At 36.7% G+C, this 14,482-nt stretch overlaps 2 protein-coding genes across 5 annotated transcripts in view; both read right to left on the bottom strand.

The window, feature by feature from the left end:
* The window catches only part of LOC107725661 (F-box only protein 34-like), a 23,303-nt gene extending 20,890 nt beyond the window's left edge, over positions 1-2,413 (bottom strand). For all 3 annotated transcript variants that reach the window (XM_016535016.1, XM_016535046.1, XM_016535056.1), the window contains exon 1: positions 2,146-2,413. The gene's annotated coding sequence lies outside the window, so the exon portion shown is untranslated. The remainder of the gene's footprint in view (positions 1-2,145) is intronic.
* Positions 2,414-3,281: 868 nt separating this feature from the next.
* LOC107725698 (galectin-3-like) lies at positions 3,282-13,670 on the bottom strand. 2 transcript variants are annotated; one of them, XM_016535073.1, is made up of 6 exons: positions 13,476-13,670; positions 8,818-8,828; positions 8,456-8,728; positions 5,803-5,891; positions 4,624-4,792; positions 3,282-4,120 (listed from the first exon to the last, which is right to left on the bottom strand). In XM_016535073.1, exons 2-6 carry the CDS (start codon positions 8,821-8,823, stop codon positions 3,962-3,964), a joined length of 696 nt encoding a protein of 231 aa, XP_016390559.1. In that variant the 5' UTR covers positions 8,824-8,828; positions 13,476-13,670; the 3' UTR covers positions 3,282-3,961. The 2 variants fall into 2 exon arrangements, with proteins under 2 accessions (XP_016390559.1, XP_016390568.1); XM_016535082.1 differs by lacking the exons at positions 8,456-8,728; positions 8,818-8,828; positions 13,476-13,670 and adding exons at positions 6,048-6,320; positions 6,410-6,504.
* Positions 13,671-14,482: the final 812 nt, after the last annotated feature.

Genomic DNA, 14,482 nt, shown 5'->3' with positions numbered 1-14,482 from the left:
TTGAATGCATTCACTTACTGGATCATTAGACTGAAAACTTTCCCGGAGTTTAGCGGCTTAAAATTATCTAATCGCAAGCAGAGAAGCAAAATTGGGTTAAAGGGTTAGAATAGAAATTGTGCTTCAGTAATTTTGCGTTAATTGCATTAAATTATTTTAACGCGTTAAGGATTGTAAAATTAATTGCATGCGTTAACGCGTTAATGATGACAGCCCTAATATAATCACTATACAATTAAAGTATCCCTCTGTATCACACTAACTTGACTAAAAGGCATTTACTGGTCAGGTTGGTGTTGGACATTCTAGGTTGTGTATTGCAAAATGTATGCTTGCTTCAAAACAACTTCACACATGTTCTGCAACTCTCCAGTTGTTCACAAAGATATGACTGAAATCTATATTTAAAGACCTTCCATAAGAAAAAGCATTGACACCTTGACGCATTGAACCACCTAAAAAAAATTACCTCAAAAAGTAAATGCACATGAATCTGAGATAACATGGCCTAGCTAATAAAAAAAAAGGACAGCAGAAAATTGCTGCGACCACAAACAAAACTACCCCACCACCACATCATCATCTGACAAATAAGCATGAGGACATTTATCACATCTTTAACGGGATGTATGGCCTGGTTTTGACATGCCGTATAACAGCTGACCAGCAAAGATAAAAGCCACTCTTTGCACTCCTGATCTGCAATTACCAAAACTGTAGAGCTTCAAAATGCTCATTCCTCCTCCCCCATTATGGAAAAACACGGCTTGCAGATAAGCCCACTGTTGGTAACAACTGACCTGTTAAAAACAAGTCAGGCTTCAGATCAAAATTTGGCTGCAAGCTTGACTTCAGGAAGGCAAACTTGCACACACCACAAAAAGAAAAAGAAAAAAAAAGATTAGAGATCATTTTTGTATGACTGATTTTGGTAAATATCATGCTTCTAAAGTGTCTGATAATCAATATGCAAAACAGATTTTTCTGTAATGACAACGAATGCCAATAGCTTAAAAAATATTTGTAAGTAACTTTTATTTTTGTACAAACAATGCAATTAATAAGCAAATGAATTAACCTAATCTATAGGTCAAAATCGGTTACATTTTTTCTGCATCCATTGAGACTGATGTGCTGGTGTCAACACCTTGCGCAGGGACAAAGTTCAGAAGTCTAATCAAGTAGTTAAACATTATATGTTCTTTGCTACTTTAGTGTCTCGCTCACCTCCAACAACTTGCCATGTTTTCTCGGGTCAGCTAATGCACATGGACACCATGATGTGTCAGTGTTTGGGTTTAATGACAGCAATTTGATGAGGTAGAAAGATCTCTATAAAAATCATATCCTCATAATCAGCATGTATTTGTGGTCATATCTTCTTAACAGGACTTAGGATGGGTTTAATTCAGCATGTTTGCCCAATGAAAAAAAAAACAATTTACCAAGAACCATAATAACTCTGTACATCTGAACTAGCTTAAAACTCTCTAAAATGTAAGATACACTTTATTAAATTAATACATACAGACCTGAAACTTAAATGAAAATAAATAACAGAGAAAACAGGAACAGGCCATTGCACCAAAAAAGTAGACAAGTCATTAATTAGGGACCACAAGTTAAACACAAGTAATTTCCACTTACTTGTACCCTTTAAAAAGACGTCACTGAAAATAAAAAAAATATATACATCGATAAAAAAATAGAAAAAAATAACTCAAAATAATAAATGTAATATTGAGGCGTCTATCCTCATTAGCACTCAAGCTAACTGACAGAAACGCCATCACATACATCTGCTCTTTAAAGGAGAGAGAGAGAGAGAGAGAGAGAAAAAAAAGTACTTAAACGATTATATGCGCTTACATACACATGCATAATAAACAACTCATCAAAAATAAGTCACTTAAAGTATATAAAAGGGTGTATGTCCTGTTTTGGGGGTGTTTAAATGCTAGTTCCGCTCAGCATATGCCAAAACCGAGTCAACAGGAAAAACACAGAATAAATGCTACATTTGCATCACTTTAGATGCAAGTTAAAGCCATTAAAACTCAGTTAAAGCTACATATAAAGGTACTTATGACTGACACGTAGGAGCAATACGCCAAACGTGAGGAAATTGAAGATTTAAAAACTGACCTGAGCAAAAATAGAATAAAAGTCGAAATGGAGAAGTGAATTCTCTGCTGAAGGGAGAAACTCTTCGTCGCCTTGTTCCTCTGTCTTTACTGGGGTGACTTCATCTCATCTTGTCATCATTTTTAAGTCGTGTGTCCTTCAGGTCTCAATGCTTCACGTCTGCGTGTATATGTGTGTGTGTGTGTGTGTGATCAGATCAGGTGAGCGCGCAGCGGGCACTGCCTCATATATTGCGTGCACGCGCATAGAGACACGCGAGCGAGCCTGCACGAATCTTTTTTGCTGAGATTTGATGCAGTGGCACAATTTTGCAAAATGACATCGCGTCATTTAGCAACTTTTAGCAACAAATCAACCTTCCTTTAGCAACTTCCCCTGGCAACACTGAATCCACCCAGTACAGAAATATAGAGCACTGCTTGAGATGGGCAAGATGTGGGTTTTTAAATTGCATACATTTTTGGAAGCCATTGCGGGAACAGTTTTCTTATTAGCAGTAATAAACCATTAAAATATACATTCTTTCAGAAAATATATGAGTGGTTGGTACCTTTTCTGTCCAATAGGATGATTTGATGAATTTAATGATTTTTATATATAGAAATAGAAACCCAAAATTGTGAAATAAAAAAAGTTTATATACTTTGTTTTCTTTTCTTTTTGTTATTATTATAATTGCACTGATTTGGGCTTCTGTTTCTGTTACATAAGTAATTAAACACAAACACTTGAACTACATTTAAAATCACCCTATTTGACAGATAAGTTAGCATATTTGAGGAATCTCACATTTTCTGATAGAAAATACAAGAAAATACACTAAATATAATTAACACGAGGCATTCTAATATAATATAACATAATATGAGTGGGTTAAAATAGCTTTTGTGATCTAAAATACACAGAAACACAATCACGACACAAAGGAACATTCTTGAAATTTGTGCACATTAGTTATACAATGCTGGAGGTTTCATCTGTGGGCTGCAACAGGGTTCAACTCTTTGAAGAGTCATCAGGTGCTTGAGGCACTATATAAATAGACCTCTGCATAATTGAGGTCAGGTCTATTAGATTTCTCTCAGGGCGTCTCCGACAGACTGTTTCCATGATTAAAAATGTAACACTGCCTTGACTTCAGTTTACGCTGCTGTTATTTTATTTATATTAGGAGCTGGCAGTAAAAGTGCAATACACAGATCTCACAGAGGAATGTAATTACATGCACACAACTCAGTGTTTACATCTGTTGTTGTTTCTTTAATCATGGGATCGTTAAACCAAGAAGAACCTTCTATGGCACTGATTACAGTTGAAGGTGATCCTATTTTAATCCAGTTCTAATTTCTCATTAATTACGCACTATTCTTGACTGGCCAGTATCACATTCCCCACTATGATCACCACCATTATTCTCAGCAGCATCATAAATGTAGCAGATTTTGCAAGTGTATAAACAATGGTACTTCAATATCATATATCTCATGTATCAATATAAATCTAATTTAGCTAATTTTCTGTAAAATATTTCTTTCCTTTAACCCCATGATTGAACCTTATGACAAACCAACCCTTCTCGGATAGTAACAGGCCCACCTAGAGGTGGCAAAGCTAACTACAGCATTGAGGAAAAACAGGATTTGCTTGCAAATTGATATCACTCTAGCATTTGTAGGAAATATAAACTCTTATTGACACACGTAGTGTTTAAAAATGATGATTATTGGAGGTGAAGTAATTTGCACATGTGGTTGAATAGATCATCGCACATTTCATTGTTAAAAGACTTGACAATGCCAGAATCTGTAGTATGATTTCACTGCAGTGTCTCCACATTTACAGAGCTGAGGGTGACATCACTGAAGATACTAAGAGCTCTGATCTGGTTGAGCTCACGGATCCGATGTTTGTATTCCAGAAGGTGCGATTTGTTCACAGCCACTTTGAATTCAGTGTCAGTGCATAAGATCTTCATCTGAAATTAAAAGCAAATGTAATCAGTTGCAATTGAACAAGCATGCAACAGAGCATGTAGTTTTGACCGAACATGGCAGGACAAAACAAAACAAAACAATTTTTTCTTTTTTGTTGCAGTATTTTTAGTGATGCTATTTCAGGGCCCCTTTTTCTGCTTTTCCACACTGACATCCAGCTATCTGATATATCTATATGAGCTATCTAATGTCTTTAAACACAATGAGGGCCCGACAGTAAATATTTAAGACATTTGTCCAAAATGGCCTCTTGGGCAGCGAGCCGACATACAGCGCCATTCGGCCATTGCGCTTCGGGCATCACGAGTTCGAGTCCCGGCTCGTGGACCTTTCCCGATCCCATCCCCCTTTCTCTCACCCACTTCACTTCCTGTCGACCTATACTGTCCTATCTAAATAAAGGCATAAAACGCCATAAATAAATCTTTAAAAAAAAAAAACACTGAGATGAAAAAGAAACAAATTTGTTTGATGCCATGCTCACCTCAAAAGGCTTTCCTGGGACAAATGGGAAGGAGGGGAGCTCGCGCTCTTCTCTGCCCCACTGGTTACCAATCATGCTGTTTCGCACAATCGCTCGCTTTCCGCCTTCATTGAATCGGGGGTTTAGATGAAACGCAATGTCGCTGCCTCTCTTTAAATTAACTGTGAAACTAATTGGGGGAGAAAACATAAGAATACACACATGGAATACACAGGAATGTTACAAATAAGGTGATTGTCACAATTTTTAGACAATGATGATGAAACCAAAACTGGGTGTGTTTAATTTCTTAATTTAACTTAATTTAATATATGTTCCTGGTCTTATTGTGCACAATTCATCAGTGCACATGATTTACAAGCAAAATGTTTGTCTTTGTAATCTTTTACCAAGATATATCAATACAACACAATTCATTATGTACTTTATCATGTATATTAAACTTAAAAAAATTATTTAGGCCTAAATTTAAGATATATGTATTTGAACCGCATGTAACATTTCCATCCATGTGGATTACGCAGTTTTAACATAAATTAATCAACTTAATGTGATGCATATTTGTCAGTCATACATAAGTATGATTTCTGTAATAGTACTAATAATAATTTTTAGTTGTATTACTACTAATATTACTAATAATACTAATTATTATCAGTACTGATGATAATTATTAGTCGTATTAGTACAGTAGTATTAGTACTAATAATAGTACTAATGTGTTTTAAAAACACAATAACCAGGTTAATATATTTATCCTCATCAAACTCAATTTGTTTCAATCTCATAATTGAATATTGCTTGTTCCACAGCTAGCCATATTTTAACGGTATTCATACTTTCTAACTCAATGAGTGTAATTGCTTTTACAGTAAAAGATTTATGCTGATTCTAAGCCATTTGAATAAATGCATTTTGAAAAACTATTTAAATAAAATTAAATAGATGCAAATAGTTAATAATGAACCAGTGCGTGTTTCATTTATGTATGACTGACATATATGCTTCACATTAAGCTTATTATTTTATGTTAAAGCTGTGTAATGGATGGAAATTCTATATGGAATTCAACATATAAATCTTAAATTTAGGCTTAAATATGAAATAGTTTATGTACTGTATCATCAATGACAGATCATTGCTAAACTGTTGTATATATGTATGTGTTGTTGTTCTTACTTATTAGCATTGGGTTTGACCTCTCCAACGATGGTGATGAGCATCTTGTTATAGGCTCCACTTTGCAGTGGGAGGTCAAATGGCACAGTCTTGCAAAAAAATGTAAATACTTAGTAAAAGAGCAGAAACCAAGAATCACTGTATTGTGTTTAATATAACATTCACTTTAACAAGATCCAAAATGCAGACTACAGAACAAACTCTATGATGGTTGTACAAATCCAAGGAGAGTGAAAACATCTCACTAGTGCTCTTGGAGCTTGGCCAGGAGCACCATAAGGGCCGGTTTGTGGTGCAGGTCCAGGCCACCCAGGAGCTGTAGGCTGCCCAGGCTGCCCAGGCTGTCCAGGCCATGCTGGTTGGTATGGTTGCCCTGGCCAGGCCGGTTGGTTTGGCTGTGCAGGCCAGGTGGGGTTAGCGGGCTGACCAGGCCAGGTGGGGTTGGCTGGTTGGCCGGGCCATACTGGGCCTCCTGCCTGCTGATTATTTTGTTGTGGGAAGTCAAGGGCATCTGAAAGCTAAAACGGAACATAATAGAAATTATAACATGGAATTTGTTGTGTTAAATTAGATAAATAGAATTATTGAAGTGATAAAATGTACTTACATCCATGATATCTGAAATTCAAACAGAGAGAAGACATTATTAATTGAACAAAAACAAATCATTATGCACTGGCCTTGCTATACTGTTAGAAGATCTTTTTTTTTTTAAATTAAAATTATCTGATGTCTAATGATAACAATTATTTATCATTTAATTATTTTATTAAACGAAATTGAAAATGTACTAACCCTCAGGCTATCCAAGATGTAGATGAGTTTGTTTCTTCATCAGAACAGATTTGGAGAAATGTAGCATTATATCAGTTGCTCACCAATGGATCCTCTGCAGTGAATGGGTGCCGTCAGAATGAGAGTCCAAACAGTTGATAAAAGCATCACAATAATCCACAAGTAATCCAGACGACTCCAGTCCATCTATTAACATCTTGTAACGACTCGTATTTTGACCAGAAATTACAGTTTGAATTTAAAAACATCCTAATGAAAAATTTATTACAAACATGCAGCTTTTCACTTCAATAGATGTTAACTTATGTATTGGAGTCGTGTGAATTATTGTGATGTTTTTATCAGCTGTTTGGACTCTCATTCTGACGGCATACATTCACTGCAGAGGATCCATTGGTGAGCAAGTGATATAATGCTACATTTCTCCAAATCTGTTCTGATGAAGAAACAAACTCATCTACATCTTGGATGGCCTGAGGGTAAGAACATTTTCAACAAATTTTCATTTTTGGGTGAACTATTTCTTTAAGTAGATTCACAATCCTGAATGCACAAGGGCAATCTTTCCACTAAAACATAGTCTCTAACATATAAACTAAGGTTAATACGGGTGCATTTAAGTGATAAAAGTAAAGCAGTTTTTGAAAACACCAATAAATTTAGTCAATGTTTGTTTTAAATATGATATACATTTTATTACTGGTTCCCTGGAGTACATTACATGCTTCAATGACTCACTCGTCCATGAAACCACCCACCACACCCATTGCACTGTATGAATGGTGAGCCAGAGGGGATGCATGATGATTACAATAGCAGATAATGCAGTATTATTAACAAACCCTGTGTGAATCGTAATAAATGCACGCTCTTAACAGAGATGCATGTTAAATGAAATAAAGTTCCCTTGAAATGGCTTTGGGTGCATTATAACTTACATGACTAACATGTTTTGGCTTTTAAAGTAAGAATGTGGAATATTTGTACAAATATTCACACTGAAAAGTTGCACATAAGCATACATCTCTACAACCTCAGATCAATCTAAACTATTCCCCTGTAGCAAGAGTTTATTATTGTGCAATCTGCATTCAATTGCCACTTGAACACAGCAAGTTTAGACTCGTCAGTAGTTTTACTGGGCCTGTGAATCACATGAAGACGTGTTTAAAACTAGCAAAAGTACAATCTTTCTTTCAAAAGTGAATATGAAGATTGATTTGAATCCTTCAGTCAAGTGTATCCAGATGTTTGACTGATAATGTAAGAAGAACGTATATCACGGATTCATTTTAGCATGGTAATGTTTATGTAATACTGATTCACAATTTACTGAAAGTTAAATAGATGAGATATCTTCAGTTATTCGGAAATCTAAATCAATCCAACTCAGTTAGTTAAAGTCTGTCTGTCGGTTCTTTTGCCTTTTAGCACTGATATTATTCACTCTTCTCTTATTTCTGGCACTGTTCCTTATTCATTTAAAACTGCATTAATAACTCTTGTACTCAAGAAGCCAGGTGCAGATCCAAATAACTTTGATAATTTCCGTCCAATTTCGAAATTTTACATTTTTATCTAAAATCCTGGAAAAGGTTGTTGCGGCTCAGGTACACGATCATCTTTCAGTGAACAATCTATATGAACAATTTAAATCAGGTTTTCTTTATTATCATTGTACTCAGACTGCCCTTATCAAAATTTCTAAAAAAAATGTAAATACTTAGTAAAAGAGCAGAAACCAAGAATCACTGTATTGTGTTTAATATAACATTCACTTTAACAAGATCCAAAATGCAGACTACAGAACAAACTCTATGATGGTTGTACAAATCCAAGGAGAGTGAAAACATCTCACTAGTGCTCTTGGAGCTTGGCCAGGAGCACCATAAGGGCCGGTTTGTGGTGCAGGTCCAGGCCACCCAGGAGCTGTAGGCTGCCCAGGCTGCCCAGGCTGTCCAGGCCATGCTGGTTGGTATGGTTGCCCTGGCCAGGCCGGTTGGTTTGGCTGTGCAGGCCAGGTGGGGTTAGCGGGCTGACCAGGCCAGGTGGGGTTGGCTGGTTGGCCGGGCCATACTGGGCCTCCTGCCTGCTGATTATTTTGTTGTGGGAAGTCAAGGGCATCTGAAAGCTAAAACGGAACATAATAGAAATTATAACATGGAATTTGTTGTGTTAAATTAGATAAATAGAATTATTGAAGTGATAAAATGTACTTACATCCATGATATCTGAAATTCAAACAGAGAGAAGACATTATTAATTGAACAAAAACAAATCATTATGCACTGGCCTTGCTATACTGTTAGAAGATCTTTTTTTTTTTAAATTAAAATTATCTGATGTCTAATGATAACAATTATTTATCATTTAATTATTTTATTAAACGAAATTGAAAATGTACTAACCCTCAGGCTATCCAAGATGTAGATGAGTTTGTTTCTTCATCAGAACAGATTTGGAGAAATGTAGCATTAGATCAGTTGCTCTCCAATGGATCCTCTGCAGTGAATGGGTGCCGTCAGAATGAGAGTCCAAACAGTTGATAAAAGCATCACAATAATCCACAAGTAATCCAGACGACTCCAGTCCATCTATTAACATCTTGTAACGACTCGTATTTTGACCAGAAATTACAGTTTGAATTTAAAAACATCCTAATGAAAAATTTATTACAAACATGCAGCTTTTCACTTCAATAGATGTTAACTTATGTATTGGAGTCGTGTGAATTATTGTGATGTTTTTATCAGCTGTTTGGACTCTCATTCTGACGGCATACATTCACTGCAGAGGATCCATTGGTGAGCAAGTGATATAATGCTACATTTCTCCAAATCTGTTCTGATGAAGAAACAAACTCATCTACATCTTGGATGGCCTGAGGGTAAGAACATTTTCAACAAATTTTCATTTTTGGGTGAACTATTTCTTTAAGTAGATTCACAATCCTGAATGCACAAGGGCAATCTTTCCACTAAAACATAGTCTCTAACATATAAACTAAGGTTAATACGGGTGCATTTAAGTGATAAAAGTAAAGCAGTTTTTGAAAACACCAATAAATTTAGTCAATGTTTGTTTTAAATATGATATACATTTTATTACTGGTTCCCTGGAGTACATTACATGCTTCAATGACTCACTCGTCCATGAAACCACCCACCACACCCATTGCACTGTATGAATGGTGAGCCAGAGGGGATGCATGATGATTACAATAGCAGATAATGCAGTATTATTAACAAACCCTGTGTGAATCGTAATAAATGCACGCTCTTAACAGAGATGCATGTTAAATGAAATAAAGTTCCCTTGAAATGGCTTTGGGTGCATTATAACTTACATGACTAACATGTTTTGGCTTTTAAAGTAAGAATGTGGAATATTTGTACAAATATTCACACTGAAAAGTTGCACATAAGCATACATCTCTACAACCTCAGATCAATCTAAACTATTCCCCTGTAGCAAGAGTTTATTATTGTGCAATCTGCATTCAATTGCCACTTGAACACAGCAAGTTTAGACTCGTCAGTAGTTTTACTGGGCCTGTGAATCACATGAAGACGTGTTTAAAACTAGCAAAAGTACAATCTTTCTTTCAAAAGTGAATATGAAGATTGATTTGAATCCTTCAGTCAAGTGTATCCAGATGTTTGACTGATAATGTAAGAAGAACGTATATCACGGATTCATTTTAGCATGGTAATGTTTATGTAATACTGATTCACAATTTACTGAAAGTTAAATAGATGAGATATCTTCAGTTATTCGGAAATCTAAATCAATCCAACTCAGTTAGTTAAAGTCTGTCTGTCGGTTCTTTTGCCTTTTAGCACTGATATTATTCACTCTTCTCTTATTTCTGGCACTGTTCCTTATTCATTTAAAACTGCATTAATAACTCTTGTACTCAAGAAGCCAGGTGCAGATCCAAATAACTTTGATAATTTCCGTCCAATTTCGAAATTTTACATTTTTATCTAAAATCCTGGAAAAGGTTGTTGCGGCTCAGGTACACGATCATCTTTCAGTGAACAATCTATATGAACAATTTAAATCAGGTTTTCTTTATTATCATTGTACTCAGACTGCCCTTATCAAAATTTCTACTGATTTATTGGTAGAGGCTGACTCAGGACTACTATCTATATTAATTCTTCTTGATTTAACTGGCGTTTGACACTGTTTCCCACAAAATCTTATTAAACTGCGGCCAGTTGGAATTGTAGGTACTTCTCTGGCTTGGTTCACACAAGTCATCACATAGTACTACAGGTGTCCCACAGGGCTTAGTTGTGGGCCCTTTATTATTTATCATTTATTTACTGCCACTTGGAAACATTTTCAGGGAATATGGTATCCATTTTCACTGTTACGCAGATGACACCCAGCTCTACCTGTCTTCAAAACTAACTTCTAAACTTCCTCCATCCTCTCTTTCTAACTGTTTGTCTGAAAGCTTGGTTTTCAAGCAATTTTCTTAAACTTGACAATAGCAAAACAGAAATGCTTCTTGTAGGTACTAAAAATAATTTGTCAAAGACCAGTGGTTTCTCTATATGTATCGATGGTTCTACAATTGATCCTTCAATGCAGGTTAAGAGCTTGGGTGTTATCCTTGACAATACTCTATCTTTTGAAGCACATATTAAAGGTCACATATTTTACACCTTTCTGGAGTTTTATTTTAAGTCTTGATGTCCTTAAGAATATATATTTGCGGTATAAGTACCAAAAACCATCTCAATACATTTTTACAGCTCCTCTCTCAGGAGCTCTGCTGAGAACAGGTCGATTTTGGCCTGTCTAATTAATATTCATGAGCCTCTCTTCTGATTGGCCTGTTGTTTTCTGAGTGACGCACGGCCAGGCCAACCACAGGTAACTAGGGTCAGCGACGTCACAGCGCTAGCAGGAGGCAGCAAAACAAAGATGAAACTGGAGGCGGCCCATTCAAACCAGCGCAGATTCGGCTACATAAGGAGCTTAAAATATCATCTTGTTGTGATGTTGGGTGCCAGAATCGATGTAATACAGCCTCAAATTAGAAATTTGATCGCATATCTGCTGCCACTGCCAGACAAAAAACCGACGACAGCTGTGGTTAAACGCGATAAAACGAGCAGACTGGACAGAAACGATCGTCACAAATGCTTGCGTTTGCAGCGCACACTTCTTATTAGAAGAGGTTCAATAAAGTATTGTCTGTTGTTGTTATGGGAGCGTCTACAGATTTCTTGCCATATGTCTATGTTTCTTGCATCTCACGACTATGTTGTGTATGAAATAATGTCTGTGTGCATGTGTGTAAAACAACAAACTGACGATTTATAATCATTTGTAATTGTATATACATTGTTGTGATTAATTGTGGCTGGAACAATAATGTAGCTGTAAAAATAGTTTCCTGCTGAAATTGAAATGTATATACATCTTCATCATGACTAGACACGGTTAGTTTGTCTTTACTATACGCGTTAGATGTGATCCACCTCATAGTAACAATCCTGTCAGATCGTCCATCCTTTGAGTGAGAGTGTAACGTTACAGGTCGGCCGATCTGGTTTCGTGGTTAAAGTTAACCTTTTCGACATGTTTACGTGTTGTCGTTGCTCAGCAATAGCATGGACGGGATGTTGTCTGGGGGTTTGGCAAAAGGAGAGTGGGACGGTGGGCAGTGCTCCGGGTGGTGACTGAAGGCGGTGACTGTGTAGTTCTGACGTCAACTTTTTACGGACGTCACAATGGTTCCTGAAAAATCACAGCTACTTTATGCAGGCTGTGTGCATTTTACTGTGGACTGACTGTTTTGAAACGTATATGGTAGTTAAATAGCCCCTAGACCTCAGTAATCGTGAAAAAAGCCAGGAAATGTCAGTTTTGACAATATGGGACCTTTAAACCTTTAGGAAATAAAGTGTAATTCATCAGTGGTTATCAACCAGTGCGTCACTATCAAAAAAAAGCCAAGAAATTTCAGTTTTGACAATATGGGACCTTTAACAAGGTTACTCAGACAGCTTATTGTCACATAAGTAACAATAACCGCCTCAGCCCAGCCCTCTCAACAAGTAGCATTGCCATTATGGTTCATGCTCTCATTACTTCACGTATTGACTACTGTAATGCTCTTTTTTTATGGTCTTCCTGATAAACTTTTACACAAGTTACAGTTAGTGCAGAACTCAGCTGCACGAATAATTACTAGAACTCCTACTATGAAACACATATCTCCTGTTCTCCAACAACTGCACTGGCTTCCGGTATTGAATTCGAAATTTTGCCTCTTGTTTATAAGGCATTACATAACCTGGCTCCTTCTTAATTATCTGACCTACTTTTAGCAGACTCCTTCTCGAACTCTCAGATCGTCGTCTACATTCTCTTTAGTTCTTCCTCGTACGCTTTTGGTTTCTATGGGATCTCGAATTTTTTAGCTACGCTGCTCCTCATCTGTGACTCTCTTCCTCTTTTCAAATCTCGTATGAAGACGCAACTTTTTAGGCAGGCATACCGGTGATAATTTATATAGCCCCTAATGGTTGTAAAGCTATGAATGTGGGCTTTGAATTTTATTGTTGCTTGTGTTTTATTTGCATGTGGGTGTCCTTGAGTGACACGTAAGGCGGCCATAAATGTTAATTTAAGCTGAAGTACTATTATTATTATTATTATAACTATTATTATCTGTAAAACTCTCAAGGTGCATTTCATGTCAATATGACAGGACCACTTTCTGTTTGCATTGGTAAAACTCAGTTACATAACTACATTCACACATCACTATGCAAACACCAAACTCAAATCTATTAACCTTCAAGCTGCTTAGAAACTTTTGAAAATGAAAAAAGAAGCTAAAAGAAGGCAAATACCTGTATTTGTGCTGTTGGTGTCACACAGGTGCTGTTCTGTACAGGCAGTCGGTATACAGACAGGAATTCCGGGTGGAGTTCATAAATACACTCCTGAAACGCGCCTGAAAACCCACCCCAGCTCTTCTGAGAAGAGACCGCACCCACACATGATACAAACACAAGGCCTGATTTCCATAGGGAAATAGGATCAGTCAGAGGAGAGGAGAAACTAACAAATCTTTTTAACAAGTATGCTGAAACGTTCTTATCTGATTGAGTCAATATTGGCTCTTCTATGGTCTGGAGGTTATGCGCCTCCGTTCATTTGAGGTGCTTAACCTCCGGATTACATGCATTTTATGGATGTTTTATGTTTGTTTTTTTTGGATGAACAAAAGAACAGCAGAATGAAAAAAGCCAATTTGTCTTGGCAACTAGGTAAGGATTGGAAGAGCTGTTCATAGTTCAAAACATATGTTGCGTTGCATAGTAACTGGCATTACATGGCTGTTTAGTGGACACACCTATTAATTCATGAGACTATTGATATTTTTTCCCCACACTTTAGAATAGTAGTGAAATAATCAAAAGCTATGTATTAACACAAATTGCAGTATTGGAATAGTGTTGTGACAAAAAAAAAAAAAACACAAATATAAATGAAATAACACTGTAGCTTTTTAAACTCGCCACCCTTTACAAAGGGCTCTGGCTCTGCTTTCTCATGTTAACCAAATTCATGTAGTGCATCATGGGATGCTTCTTAAACAGTATCGAAGGAGCTCCCATGCATGCTGGACACTTGAACACTGGGTCTTGTACCATGATGGTGGCTGAACAAACAGGGTTACAGGATTAGTTTTGAGTTGACAAAACAAAACCTGTCCAATCCGGTTTTGTTGGTGCTGAACATCAACTTTCTCTGTCAACTCAGGCTTTGATCCTGAATTTATGAAGCATGTGCAGATGAAAGTGTGACATGAGTTACAGCCAATCGCATGCCTTAAAACTCTGATTGACTTCTC

The sequence above is a fragment of the Sinocyclocheilus rhinocerous genome, unplaced genomic scaffold (genome assembly GCF_001515625.1).
Source record: "Sinocyclocheilus rhinocerous isolate Xijiao unplaced genomic scaffold, SAMN03320098_v1.1 scaffold1004, whole genome shotgun sequence".
Classification (NCBI taxonomy): Eukaryota; Metazoa; Chordata; class Actinopteri; order Cypriniformes; family Cyprinidae; genus Sinocyclocheilus; species Sinocyclocheilus rhinocerous.
Note: the sequence above shows the minus strand (reverse complement) of the source record. Positions and strands in the feature narration are given on the sequence as shown.